Consider the following 13,214-nt stretch of genomic DNA (forward strand, 5'->3'; position numbering starts at 1 on the left):
GTGTGTGTGTGTGTGTGTGTGTGTGTGTGTATGCCTGTGTTTGAGAAAGAGAGAGAGAGTTTGACTGTGTGTGTGTGTGTGTGTGTGTGTGTGTGTGTGTGTGTGTGTGTGTGTGTGTGTGTGTGTGTGTGTGTGTGTGTGTGTGTGTGTGCGTGTGTGTGTCCCAAAGCGCCTCTTAACCTCATCAGCTTGAGGGCTGTTTGAGATCTGCAGTACAGAGGAATAAACTCCATCCGTCATTAGTCATGCAGCCAGCCAGGCCACCAAACAAATTAACAAGTGGATGATGTGTAAACAACATGTGGGTGGAAGGTTCAGGCTATATAACCTGAACCCAGAAGGCTTACCAGAACAAGAGCTCACCCACACTGGAATATTAGTTTTATTAATACATAATTGTTTTACCCATACTCTGGGTAGAGCTGAGTGGGGACGTACTGTCCCTCAGAAATGAAGGATTTTCCTGGGAGTGTGAACTGAGTTTGAACCAGGAGGATAACTGGTGAGATGCTGCTCTTTATAAAATTCCCCATTTGAACGGACTGTTTAAAGTGGTCCTATTATACTCATTTCCATCTTCATATTTGTGTTCGTTTACATCTATTGTGACATGTTTACATGCTTTAATGTTCTTTTTCATTTTTCTCATACTGCCTGTGCTGCGGCACCTCTTTTCAACCTCTGTCTGAAACCAGAGCCCAGACTGCTCTGATTGGTTAGCTGGCCGGCTCTGTTGTAATTGGTCAACCACTTTGAGATGTAGTGCTAGCCAATAGAAGCATGATTGTTAGATAATGATGTCTGCTTTCATACTATGACAAACTTATTCTGACTAACTATAAATGTCTCTCCCTATCTTGCCTCATTTTGATTTCCAGTAGAGTACAACCATAGTTATGTCACTCGGTGGATCAGCGCTTAAATGTCCTTTCTAAAGCTAGAAAACATTTCAATTCTTATCTTCTTGATTAGACCTTTTTTTCCATTTTGCTTTGCTTTGTTTTGAACTTTGATGAGTATGATTGATTACGCCTTTGAAATGCAGAAAGTATGGCTTGTTGCTCTTTGGATCGATTCAGATGCACAGTACTTCATTATATTGTTGTTTTCTTTCTATATTCTAATTATGATACTTAACGTTAAACGGGTATCTGCTCTTTTCATGTGCACTGATCAATATTAAAGGTATTAAACAAAAAAAAGGAAAGAAAGGGAGGGTGAAGTAAGAGGTGCTTTGTTATGTAGACAGCTAATCGAGGAAAATGTAATCAGAGTAAGTCCATTTCAGAAAGACAAATGTGAGACTCTAGTTATATAATACTTAATTATTACATCAATTACATTTTTGAGAAGCAGAACCCCCAACTCTTCTGTTTGTACCCCTACATTACCAACATGTGTCACCCCCTCTCTGAGCTCCTCACTCACCTGTGTGTATTCGTACGTGCCTAACCAGCTGACTGGGTTTTTTGAACGCTTTTCCGCAGTGATGGCAGCTGTTCTGGAAGGCGCTGCGGTCGATGTTCTTCTTGTAGTTTCTGGAACTACAGCTGAGTGGCCTGTGGAAAGAGGAAACACACAACAGAAGTCAAGTTGGTTTTACATACAAGTACAGATGATCACATACACACCACATAGATACTATGCATTGCACATCATGTGAGAAGATTTTGTTCATTGAAATATTGTGAGCCCTGCGTATCACTCTGAATCTGCACATTTTTGGATAACATTGAAAATATTATATACTGTATTTTTCACATTTCCAAATAGTTATCTTTATTCTTTTAATATTAAGTAGAAGAAATATTACTTTTTTCTTTTTATATTTTCTTTTTATAATATAATATAATTATATATTTCTGCTCTTACAACTTGTTTCCTTATACAATGTTTGTGTAAGTACCACCATACAGTCTAGCATGTTCCTTGTAAGTGTACATTTACTTGGCAATAAACCTGATTCTGGTGATAGTTTCACAATTTGTTTGTAATTAATTTCATAATGTTTTTCTTTTATTACTAATACTCTATTCCTGTCGTTTTGTGAATAGTCCCTCTTTTATAGTTGAGTTTGCTGGTTATCATCTACTGTCTTTTGGTTTTATAATTGTTTTGGCTATTCATCCTTGTTTTATTACTAATATTATTATCAATATTAATTAAATTAAAATAAAAACATAAGTTATGAAAGAGCAAGAAAAACATAGTTATTTCTCCCTAGACACAGTGTTTTTATAATATTTTCAGTATTCTTCCTTGTGGATTTGAACAAAAGTGAAGATACACAATGTATTTTAACTTTTACATTTCACATACTAGAGGTACTGTATTGCAGGATTGCAGTACAATGGTTACATTGTATGTACCAGAGACATCCTCCCAAACTGTGTGTTATTTCTGCTGTTGTTTCTCGGACCTTTCTTTACCTTAGTTCTAATGTCAACCTTCAACTATTAATACTCTATAGAGAGTTTGCACACGGCACTGAAGACTGTGGCCCTCCACTTATCAAAATCAATGAAAATGTAGAAAAGATCCAACTCTGTTGAATGGCAAATCAATGTATCCTTTTTGATTGAAGTTCATTCCAGCTTGTGAGTATATTTCACAGCCAAAATTACCAGAAAAACAATTCATGTGAAATGAATAATTGTAATATTATCTTCTCCCCAACAAAATAGCTGTTTTTGTATTTTTTATTGGCAGAATGATTGTCTCTTGTTGGTCTAACTGCTGTTTCTCGGTGACTCACATACACTGCCTCTTTGTTATTCATTTGGCATATCAATTGGAAAATAATATGATATGTTTGTGGGTACAGCAGCTACACACCCCAATATCAATATTAGAGAGGTAAATTGCCTACAACAAGAGGCCGACAGCTGTTAGACTCATGTTTCCCTTTGAGTCAATTTTTCCACCTGACACAGTTTAATGATCTAAATGGGCATCTTGCAGCCCCGTCTGACCTCATCTTGACGTGGCTCTTCATGTGCTCCTTGAGGTGTGCGGATGTTTTGAATTCTTTGTCACAGCTCTTGCAGGTGTAGACCTTGACGCCCGACAGCTCTTTGCGGTGCTCCTCCAAGTGCAAGGTCAGCTGGCTCTGAAGAATGAACTCATCTCCGCACTCCACACAGATCAAATTCTGAAAAAACGAAAAAGATATTCTTTCTTTGTAACTGGTTGTGAATTCAAATCAAAGATGGTGTTATGTTGGAAGGGTCAGGTCACTAACCTCCTCCTTCTCGTGCAGCATGATATGAGACTTGAGGCTGGCGATGCGTGAGAATCTTTTAGTGCAAACGGGGCATGTGAAGTCAGAGGTTGTGTGCGTGGACCTGTGCAGTGTGAGGTTGAACTCCACGTTGAATGTCTGCGGGCACTGGTCACATCGATGAGGCTGCAAGAGAGAGAGGAAAAGCTCAATGAAAGGAAGGGAATGTTAAGGATGTAAAGGATTTCAAATGTGTCCCTCTGCATCATGTGCTTTTTGTTGGCAATTCTGTTTCTTTGGTGGAGACGGGAATCCTTGTAAATTAAAGTGCAACCTTCACTTGAGCACAAGGATGAATTACTGAACATGCCAAAGGGGTCTAACTGTGTGGGGTACTACTTACCTTCACCTTCAAACAAATGTATACAAATAGGCATGTTTAATCCTGAAAGAGACTCTAAATGACTCACAAAGGAACATAAGACAACTATAAAGAGACCAACTCAACTTTGAAACCTGCAAAGAGACATAAAACAACTTTAAAGCAGTGCAAAAAAGCTGCAAAGAGACACAAAACAACTACAAAGAGATGAAAAGCAGCGGCAAAGTGACACAAAACAACTACAAGGAGATGAAAAGCAGCTGCAAAGAGACACAAAACAACTACAAGGAGATGAAACGCAGATTAAAAGAGATGCAAAGAGGATCAAAACAACTGTGAAAAGACACACAACTGGCAGCAGAATGCTCAGTGGTTACAGCTGGCTGTATATGCGGTATCTGCTGCCAAGTACCTGTGTTTGACAACCGAGCCCGTGGAAGTATAACGCAATATCAGTGGCGAGCCCTCAAGGCCCTCTAGGCCCTCTGTGAGGGCCTAAGATATTCTACAAAATAATATTTAAAAACATTAAAAAAAAATTTTAAATTTTCATTAGTTTTACCAAAAATAACTTGATTTAATTGTATTTAAAATAACATTTCCAAAGAAATAAATCCTTCGAATCTGCCTATTCAGTTTCTGTTGGAATGTGAAGGGTTAAATGAAAGAAGCTCGTCTCTGTGAGTTACTGTGAAGAGGACGGGCGGTCCAGCTATGAATTCACAGAGGTCCCAGCTATAGTAACTGAACGAGAGAGTAATGTCAAATGACAGTACAATTGACCAATCATATCGGACTTTATGACAAGTTCCGCCCGCTGTGAAACTTTTCTTGTTTCCATAGCAACAACAACTTAATGTCAACAGCGTTAACTCGCCTTCAAAATAAAAGCATGCCAAATTACACTTAAGACATACAACTGCAACGAAAGTAACAAACACAATGCAATATCCTTTTCAATTCAAAGACTGCCAAGGCACATCAAAGAACACAAATAGGGTTATTTACAGGTGTTGTTTTGTGTGGTAGAGGGTCGCTTTCATTGATGTGTGTTGCACCCCGGGCCGTTGTTTTGATATTCCGCTGAAGTATACGCTGTGACGTAATAACTCAAGGGAAGGGGTGGGGGTCAGAGGGCCTATAGGTATAAAAGTCACGGCTCGCAACTGGGCAATATGATACCATTTTGAACACTGTATCATTAATAAAGGCTCTCTCTGGCCCGCATCATATCTATAAAGAAAAATGATGCAAAAAAAATGGGCTTCAAAAAGACCAAAACAATTAACAAGAGATGCAAACATAGCTTCAAAGAATCTACAAAGAGATTTGGAACCACTATTAAGAGGGGCTTAACAACCACAAAATTACAAATAAAGGAACACAAAACAACTACAAAGACACTCACATACCTCATTCAGACCAACGCAACTCCGGTTCAAGCTCCGTGCTAGAGCTTTTCAGGTTCAGAACCGGTTCTTCGGTTTAGCTCCGGCTCTTTTCACACTGCCTAGAGTCCGACTGGTGCTGCGTCATTGCGTCATCGTTTGCGTCATGACGTAACCGTTTGCGTGCCTGCTTCATAAAGCCAAACCGCGCGGAAACCCCTCACAGCTGACACCGACAACAACAACAATGGCCGATTGTGCTCCAGCTTCCTCTGTGCCTCTTCGGAAGACCAGATTCCCAGTAGGTAGCATGTCTCTTCAGTGGACCACTGCTGCTTGTTAAGTTTCTCCATCGTTGTGTACAAACTGGATAAAACGTTGGCTTTTTGTTGTTGTTCAGGAGTTGATCGCACCCCTGCCCCTGCCCCCGCCTCGACGTAAGCGTGACGTATGTGGTGCTTTTGCTCTGGCCGGACAATTTTTTGGTGCTCGAAATGAACCGGATTCCGGAGCTAAGAGGCTGCTCCGCTGCGGTGTGAAGAGGAAAACCCGGTGCTTTTCAAGCTCCAGCTCCGAACCGGCCCTGAAACACCGTTGGTGTGAATGAGGTAAGAGTGACTACAGGGACACAGAATGACCACAAAAAGACACAAAGCAACTTCAAAGAGACTCAACAGGACTACAAAGGGAAAAACAACCAAAGACAAAAAACAACTATGATAAGACCAAAAGATGTACCAAGAGATTCAACATGACCTATACACTATTAATTATGTGGATAAGTAACTGCATGTATTTTGGACCAGTAAAGCTATCTTCCTATGCTCCTCCCTCCGTCCAACTTAACTGTCCCCTAGAAACATGATCGGCAAATCAAAAAGCAACAGGTGGGATAAATAATCTTTGTATTTCTGTGCTTTTACTAGTGAGAGGGGGTAACAGAAAGACCAACAAAGGTAGAAAAGCATTTTTTTTAAAGAATATCCGATGGGAGGAAGAAATGGCCCCAATATTAAATTACATTAGAGTAGCCGAGTGTCTTAAGAGTACTTTTTGTCTGCAATGAAGGCCTGGAGCAGTTACCAGTGAGTCTGACTCCGAGTGGCAGACCTCCAGGCGGCTGCTCTTCAGCCTGGAGAGTGCATATTTAAGTGAATGTAGATTGAACCACTACCACAGGTGCAGCTGTAAATTAGGTAACGGAGGGTCCCGTTATCGCCTGCTAATGCTCCAAGAGACGGTTGAGAGGGGATCAAATGTTTCCTTACCTTCCTGCTAATAGAACACAGTGGACACCCATTACTTCAGTGTGTAATGTGTGTGTGAGAGTGGGTAAGAGAGGGAGAGGCAGAGAGACAGAAAGGGAGTGTAAATGGATCTTAAAAGGGGGAATAGGGCAAAGACGTGTGTTGCAAAAGCTTTTGCAGCTGGTGAGCGGAAAGAGGAGGGCGCACTTAGGACACTCAGGGGTGACAAGACCAATATCAAAACTCATCAATTAGGCCTAATAACTTCAGAAATCTGCATTACTCAACATGAATTAAAACACAATTATTTTGTACGTATACTTGTCATACGAAAATGTATATTTCCCCAAAGTGGCTCACAGCAAGTCCAATCCAATATATATATAGAGGCAAAGTACGGTACTCAACTTTTTCAAGAAAGTCGCTGTTTGTCATAACCCATTTAGTTTTTCTGTGAATACACTCTACATCTCTCGTCTCGCACAAAGTCAACACCAACATGGCAGTTACCTTGGCACGTTTCACATTGTTCTCCCAGGACTATTGAAAGAGATCAATATCCCTATAAGTCTGCGCTAAAATAGTCTAGCAAGCCGCTTTTGTTGTGTGAGTACATCCCGGTGCGAAACACACATGCATCGTTATAAGCGAGAGAAAGTGATTTCATATAAAGGATTTTATTTTTTTGGTGAAATATTTTTGCAGACTTATAATTCAACTGTATCCCCTTTCTTTCTTGAGTTGCATAGTTATCTTTTCACATCGTATTCATGGCACAATTCAGAAGGGATTACATTATTCATTTCTTGCCGTAAGCTATCTCAGGTATTTTTCCAGAAACATGGTCCTATGACTGAAGCAGCCATTCATACACACTGATTTATCATTCATCCAGAATGGAGTCTTCAAAGTTCAGGAGCAGACAATGTTTAGTGCTTTTTTGCTCAGTTAAAAAGCCCAGCATCAAGCCCTATTTCCCGTGCAGTTTATTTAATCAGCTCAACCGAAGCTGTGCTCATTTACATCTTCGGAATGAACAAAAACCCTGTTAATTGAGCATGTCTAGGGCTCTAATGCAAAGTCGCATATGGATAAGTAAATATCGCCAGATGTGTTTTGTATTTAGAAATCCAGGAGGATGTCTAACAATGCTGCTGGTAATAGCACATTGCAGACGATCTGGAAGCAGCTGCCACCAAATAATGTGATTGGTAGACCTGTGCTGAAATTTTCAAATAAACAATGTCCTCTACCAGCAGCTTCCACATTGTGAAAAATCATCTGAGCTGAAAATCTAGGACGCCTCAAGCTTTGACGGTAAGGCACTTGCTTGGCCCAATTCCAACCTGTAGCTGGGTCATTGTTACACAAGTCATCTGTACCAAACTGCAATAATATGAAACTGCTTTTTGACAGCAATAATACAAAAGTAAGGTTCTAATGAACTCGTTATACTTGCCAGATATGTGTGTAATGTAAGAATACAAATATAAGCCTATGATAGATAAAACATACTCTACTGATGTTGTTTTGGATGAATTAGGTTAATAGCTGTGTTCACTGTCTCTTAACCAGGTGCCGGAACGTACCTTATCATTGATTTCATGTTCGCGGAGATGCTTCTGAAGTTGGCTCTCCGTGGTAAAAATCTGGGCGCAAATTGTACACTTCTTGTTCTTGAGCTCTCCATCTTCCCCAAAATGATCCGCCTTAGCGCCACTGGGATCTGCATCTGATCGAGTACAAGAGAGAACAATAAAGTATCTTCATTTGGTTAAAGAGGCTTTACTGCAATTATAGAATAAATATATGGTGCATTTTCTACTATTTTTGTAGTTTTATGTTAAAAAAAAATCTAAAACCAAAGACTTTCATCCTGACTGTATTTTTGTGGCCGGAGTTGCCAAAAAGTAACCGCACATTTTAATATGAAAATCTCTGTGTGTGTCGGACAGTATAACTTTAACTTTCTTCAAAAAGCATTCATCAAACGTGGGGGGGCATGCACATTATAGGCCTTTGACTTTATTGAAGCTTACAAATATTCATGGGAGATGTTGCCCATATGATGGGTAGTAGGGTAGCTATAACTGTGTGAATAAACTCCCTTTAAAACTAAGAAAGTTCGGCATTAGAACATACCAAAGAAGAATAGTACTAGTCTATACAAATGTTAGGCTGTTTTGAAAATCGCAAACATTTTATTTTGATTTCCACTATGTACTACAGCTGCCCTTAGAAAGTACTGAATGTACTATTAGATGCAGCATGCATACAATTGGGACATACTACTCAGTCATTGCACTCGTTGAACTATGACCCTCTTGCTCATTATATCGACTGTGAAAAGGATTTAGGGTGAGATTAGCCAGAACAGCATGCAGACTTCTGCAAAATGCTACTGTATTTTTGGCATACTCAATTAGATATGGAATACTTATTTGTACACGTATTGCATATCATGTACATATACTAAATATATTTGTTCTGGTATAGTAGAATGGTTTGTCATTGTGGGGGATAGGCAGGCTATTTCAGAAGTGGAATAGCCTAGTTTAACTATGAAGAAATAGTGCCAAAGAATGCATGAAAAGTTGTTTTCATTTCATCACTTTTACTTAGCTTATAATTTGGCCTGCTGTCATTTTTCCTATAGGCCTAATAAGTATTTTAAATGTGACTATTAAAATAGTGATAACCCTCAAATATAAGCTCACTTAGGACCAACAAAGCCCCTAACTTACTCTTAAATAGTACTTTATATAATAATGTATTAGTCTTAAAATGTATCCATAATGCAATAAAGTTTTTTCACTGTAGTTCTCTCACTTGAAGATACATGAAAACAACGTATGTATTCAATAATTTGGTTTCACTCTCGTAGCTCGTGCTTTTGCAGTGATACGTAAATAAAGTTTATATTAAATATTGTTCGTGTGAACATGTTAGCCTATTGATATTCAACAGTTTGATTCCACACATCCATCTTGCCTGTCACACTCGTAGGCATTCCTACAGTATGTGACTGACTGATATTAATCCACTATGAAATACAAACGTAACCCCTATTTTAAAGCAAACATTTTGTTTTAGTTCCCGAATTGTAGTTGCTCAAATATATCTGTGGAAAATGTTGAATAGCGTACCATTTAAGTTATCCAGCTAACATGTCACAAAAACAGTACCTCGGCTATATTATCGTGGTTTTCTAAAGATAATACCAAACTGCCAGCACATGAATGCGTTCCACATTTCGACACTTCATGTCTTCACGTGAAAATGACGACTTGTTTTGGTCATGCAGCACGGAATGCCACGGATCCATCAGTAGCAGGAGAGCCTCGCTACGCTTCACAGTATCAAAATAACAATGGCAAAAGGTTGGCGTGTTAGCATTGACGCTAGCAGTAGCAGAGCGAGCTAGTTAGCAACAACATGCTAACGACGAATTACTATTAAACAAATAATAAGTGACAACATTGTACGTTTACTATCACTACGAAAGAGACCGCGGTTCTTCCCCTCGCGGACACCAATTTAGACTGGAAGCCAATAAGAAGAGCCACCGAAACCTTATTAATATCATTCCGCCTCAATCACTCCTTCACAAAGCAAAGCAAAGCCCACCCGCAATACTATATCCGGGGACTATATACACTACATTGAAGTGTTATTATATAAGATACAGAGATGCCTATCTAAACAGTAGCCAGTTATTTGGATAGGCCATTATCTGTATTTTTTATTCGTTGCATTTTGGTACTTATTACCTGTTTCGTCGTTGCTTTTAACTCTCAGTTTGCGAGGCCGGCCCCGCGGCATAGTTCCAGTACTCAGGGCGGGTGTGCTGTGAACGGTTTGCCTTTCAAAATGGCGACTCGGTCATCTGTATACAGCATTGTACCCATGAAGATACACAGCTGCACGGAGTAGGGAGACATCTACCGTTAGGTACATTGTACATGCATCTTCAGGTTCACACAAAAAACACAATTTTTCAGTTTTACTGATAAGGGAGTGGGTTACTTCATAATTATGATAAAACTATTAGGCAAACAGTTAATATTTAAAAAAATAGACCTACACCGTCAGAGCCAGTTTAACTGCAGGCTATTACTTTTAACTTGTGTTTGTTGTTGTCAGTTATTGTAAATTAATATCGGAACATATATGTTGTCACAAGAATCCCTGAAATAAATTGTTTTGTCTTTAGTTTTGAGGTATTAAAAAGGGAATAGTTGAGCAACATGCACAACTCAAGTACATTAATAACTAAAATAACAAGGCCCCAGAGATGATTGCTGCATATTCACCTGCTCTATCTACTATACATTAAACATCATGTGCACATATAAATCATTTTATGTTTAACCAGGAAATTATAGCCGATAGCATATTTTACTTTGAAACCCAGTTGGTAAATCTAGCCTGGTAGGGGTACAACCTACTAAATAAAGTAAACGTTTGAAAGTGGACATGCAACACAAAACAGCTAACCGATAATTCCAAAAGTAACAATCTAGCAAACTATTAGCAAAAAAGAAAAGTGATGATATAGCATAGTTTGTTATTTGGTCATTCCAGAATTGGAGGACATTTCATGTCCCCCATATAAAAAATCTAATAAGCCATGCCCAAAAAGCTAAAACACGCACTTGTTGTGTTAAGGATACTTGTCTTGAGACAAAATGTATATAGAGTTGTAGAAAAAGTGGTTTCAAAATATTATTTAAATGATCAAATCTCGAACATCCCCTAAAATGGCATTTTTCATGTGCTAGTGCCATGGGTAGACCAACACTAAGTCCTCTCTTTTATTTTTCATATTTTTACAATCTTTTCAGTCTTAAAAGAGTGTGGCACTCTAACCCACTCAACCCTGTTACTGATATTATCAGAATAAAGCACATTCATTTCAAAGTTATCTTTCTTTCATTAGATATCCAAGTTTGTCCTTGCCTTGAAAGTAGCATTACATGCTACATCTAGCAATAATTCCTTAGGTTAAAGCTCAAATTAGCATTGATTTTCAACCCTGTTTCTTTCAAACCTGTTTCTATAATTAGACTAACAGGGGTAATTCTTCATTGGAAAATATACATTTGATGCCTTAGCTGGGCAAATCACTTTTTTTGATGCTTTATTATCTGTTTTTCCTAAATACACAAAAAAACAATTATAAAATAAAAGATTAATTTTTCAAAATGTTGGTGTCTAAATTTTCCTCCAATTCTTTTATCAATTATTTTACACACACACTCACACACACACACACACACACACACACACACACACACACACACACACAAAAACCCACATTCAATAAACCAGATTATATATTATTACAAACATAGTATACTGAAATTCATCAAGATCATTTTTTGTAACATCCTCTGGATACTATAGAAAATAAAACACCTATATGAAACTCAGTATTGATTGCCAGTGACTCACAAAGTACCTTTAGAGATATTCATGCAATATAACAGATAGGCCTATTTAAGTCAGACATAAACATATCATGCTTACATTTTATATGTTAGTCTTGCACCCACAACAGAGAGACATAGACAGTATATTATATAATACATTTTATGCAATATATTGATTTTTCAAGAGGGTATGAAGAACGTTTTAAAAGGATTTTACTCTCCATTAACACCAGCAGAGGGAGGCAATGAGTTATGAATATCTCAGGTCATTTATGGGCCAATATTCCTATGGCAACAAGCTGAGCTGTGCTGGTGTCCATGTTTAGGATTGTGCTACTCATCTCTACTTCCTGAACCATTTACTCCGATTTTCTCTGAATCTGAATGAGTTAATTACTCCCGGCAAATTGGTATGTGGTGAATGGCCTACTTCACTGGAAACTGATCTTACATTCCAAGTGAAAGACACACAGGCAGCTCACACGCCCACACACAGGAAGAAACACATGGTGACTTGGTAATCCCATAAGAAATTTTACCATAGTACTTGTACCATAGTACCATGGTATATTTACCATGGTACATGTACCATGGTATTTTTGACAGATTGTACCATGGTACAAATCATGGTATGTACCATGGTACATTACTATATGTGCTATGGAACAAATATCATGGTACTATAAAATATACCATGGTACTATCTGTCAAAAAATACTGTGGTACATGTACCGTGGTAAATATACCATGGTACTATGGTACGAGTACTATGGTAACATTTCATATGGCTGTTGGAGGGCTTGATAGCCCACTACCCCTGGCACCATAACAATTACCATGGTAAATACATATGTTCTTGTATTTGTGTCACACCTGTACCAAACTGTAGATACTGTAGAATGTACAATGGTAGGCTATATCAAATAAAAATAATGGACTGAGGCAAATACAAATAATACATGGACTCAACATGGATTTACATGTATTAACATTTTTAATTTATACTACCGAACATACAATATTGCATGAAAAAACATAATGACCTAACGTGGCCGAACAAATTGATTTTTTAAAAATGTTTTCATTTTGAGGATCTTCGCCGAATTAGAGAGTTTCTGGCGTATGTAGCACTTGATCTCCGCCTCTGTCTTCTCTTTGAAGACAGATTTAACTTCACCTAAAGAGAGAAAGAAATAAAGAAAAGGGGAATTAACAGATGAAGAGACAAATTACAAAAACAGACAGACAGTCAGGTAGACAGCAGGGATGCAAACTCATCAGGTATGAAAAAGGTGACAAGGATCCAAGCCCCCCGACCACCCCACCCCACGGAAAATCGGCTTTAAATTTAGGAATAACAGATGATTTTAGCAGTCAGAACAGTTGTAATAATAACAGAAACGCTAAAGAGTCACATCTAATAGAAATATATAAAAGCATTTATTTTAATTGTGTAGCAGTCAGTTTATAATTTTGGCAGCACTGTTGAGCGTTTTGAAAATGCATTTTCATGCCTCTGTGCAAGGCTTAGTCTTTCTATCTGTA

General features: G+C 38.4%; 1 protein-coding gene across 1 annotated transcript; it reads right to left on the reverse strand.

The window, feature by feature from the left end:
- Positions 1-1,420: 1,420 nt before the first annotated feature.
- Positions 1,421-10,079, reverse strand: LOC104961926 (zinc finger protein 236-like). Its single transcript, XM_010790288.1, has 5 exons — positions 10,008-10,079; positions 7,827-7,969; positions 3,242-3,406; positions 2,973-3,151; positions 1,421-1,559 (listed from the first exon to the last, which is right to left on the reverse strand). Exons 1-5 carry the CDS (start codon positions 10,057-10,059, stop codon positions 1,421-1,423), a joined length of 678 nt encoding a protein of 225 aa, XP_010788590.1. The 5' UTR covers positions 10,060-10,079.
- Between the last annotated feature and the right edge of the window lie 3,135 nt (positions 10,080-13,214).

Source organism: Notothenia coriiceps, unplaced genomic scaffold, assembly GCF_000735185.1.
Source record: "Notothenia coriiceps isolate Sejong01 unplaced genomic scaffold, NC01 NC01_scaffold00034025, whole genome shotgun sequence".
Classification (NCBI taxonomy): domain Eukaryota; kingdom Metazoa; phylum Chordata; class Actinopteri; order Perciformes; family Nototheniidae; genus Notothenia; species Notothenia coriiceps.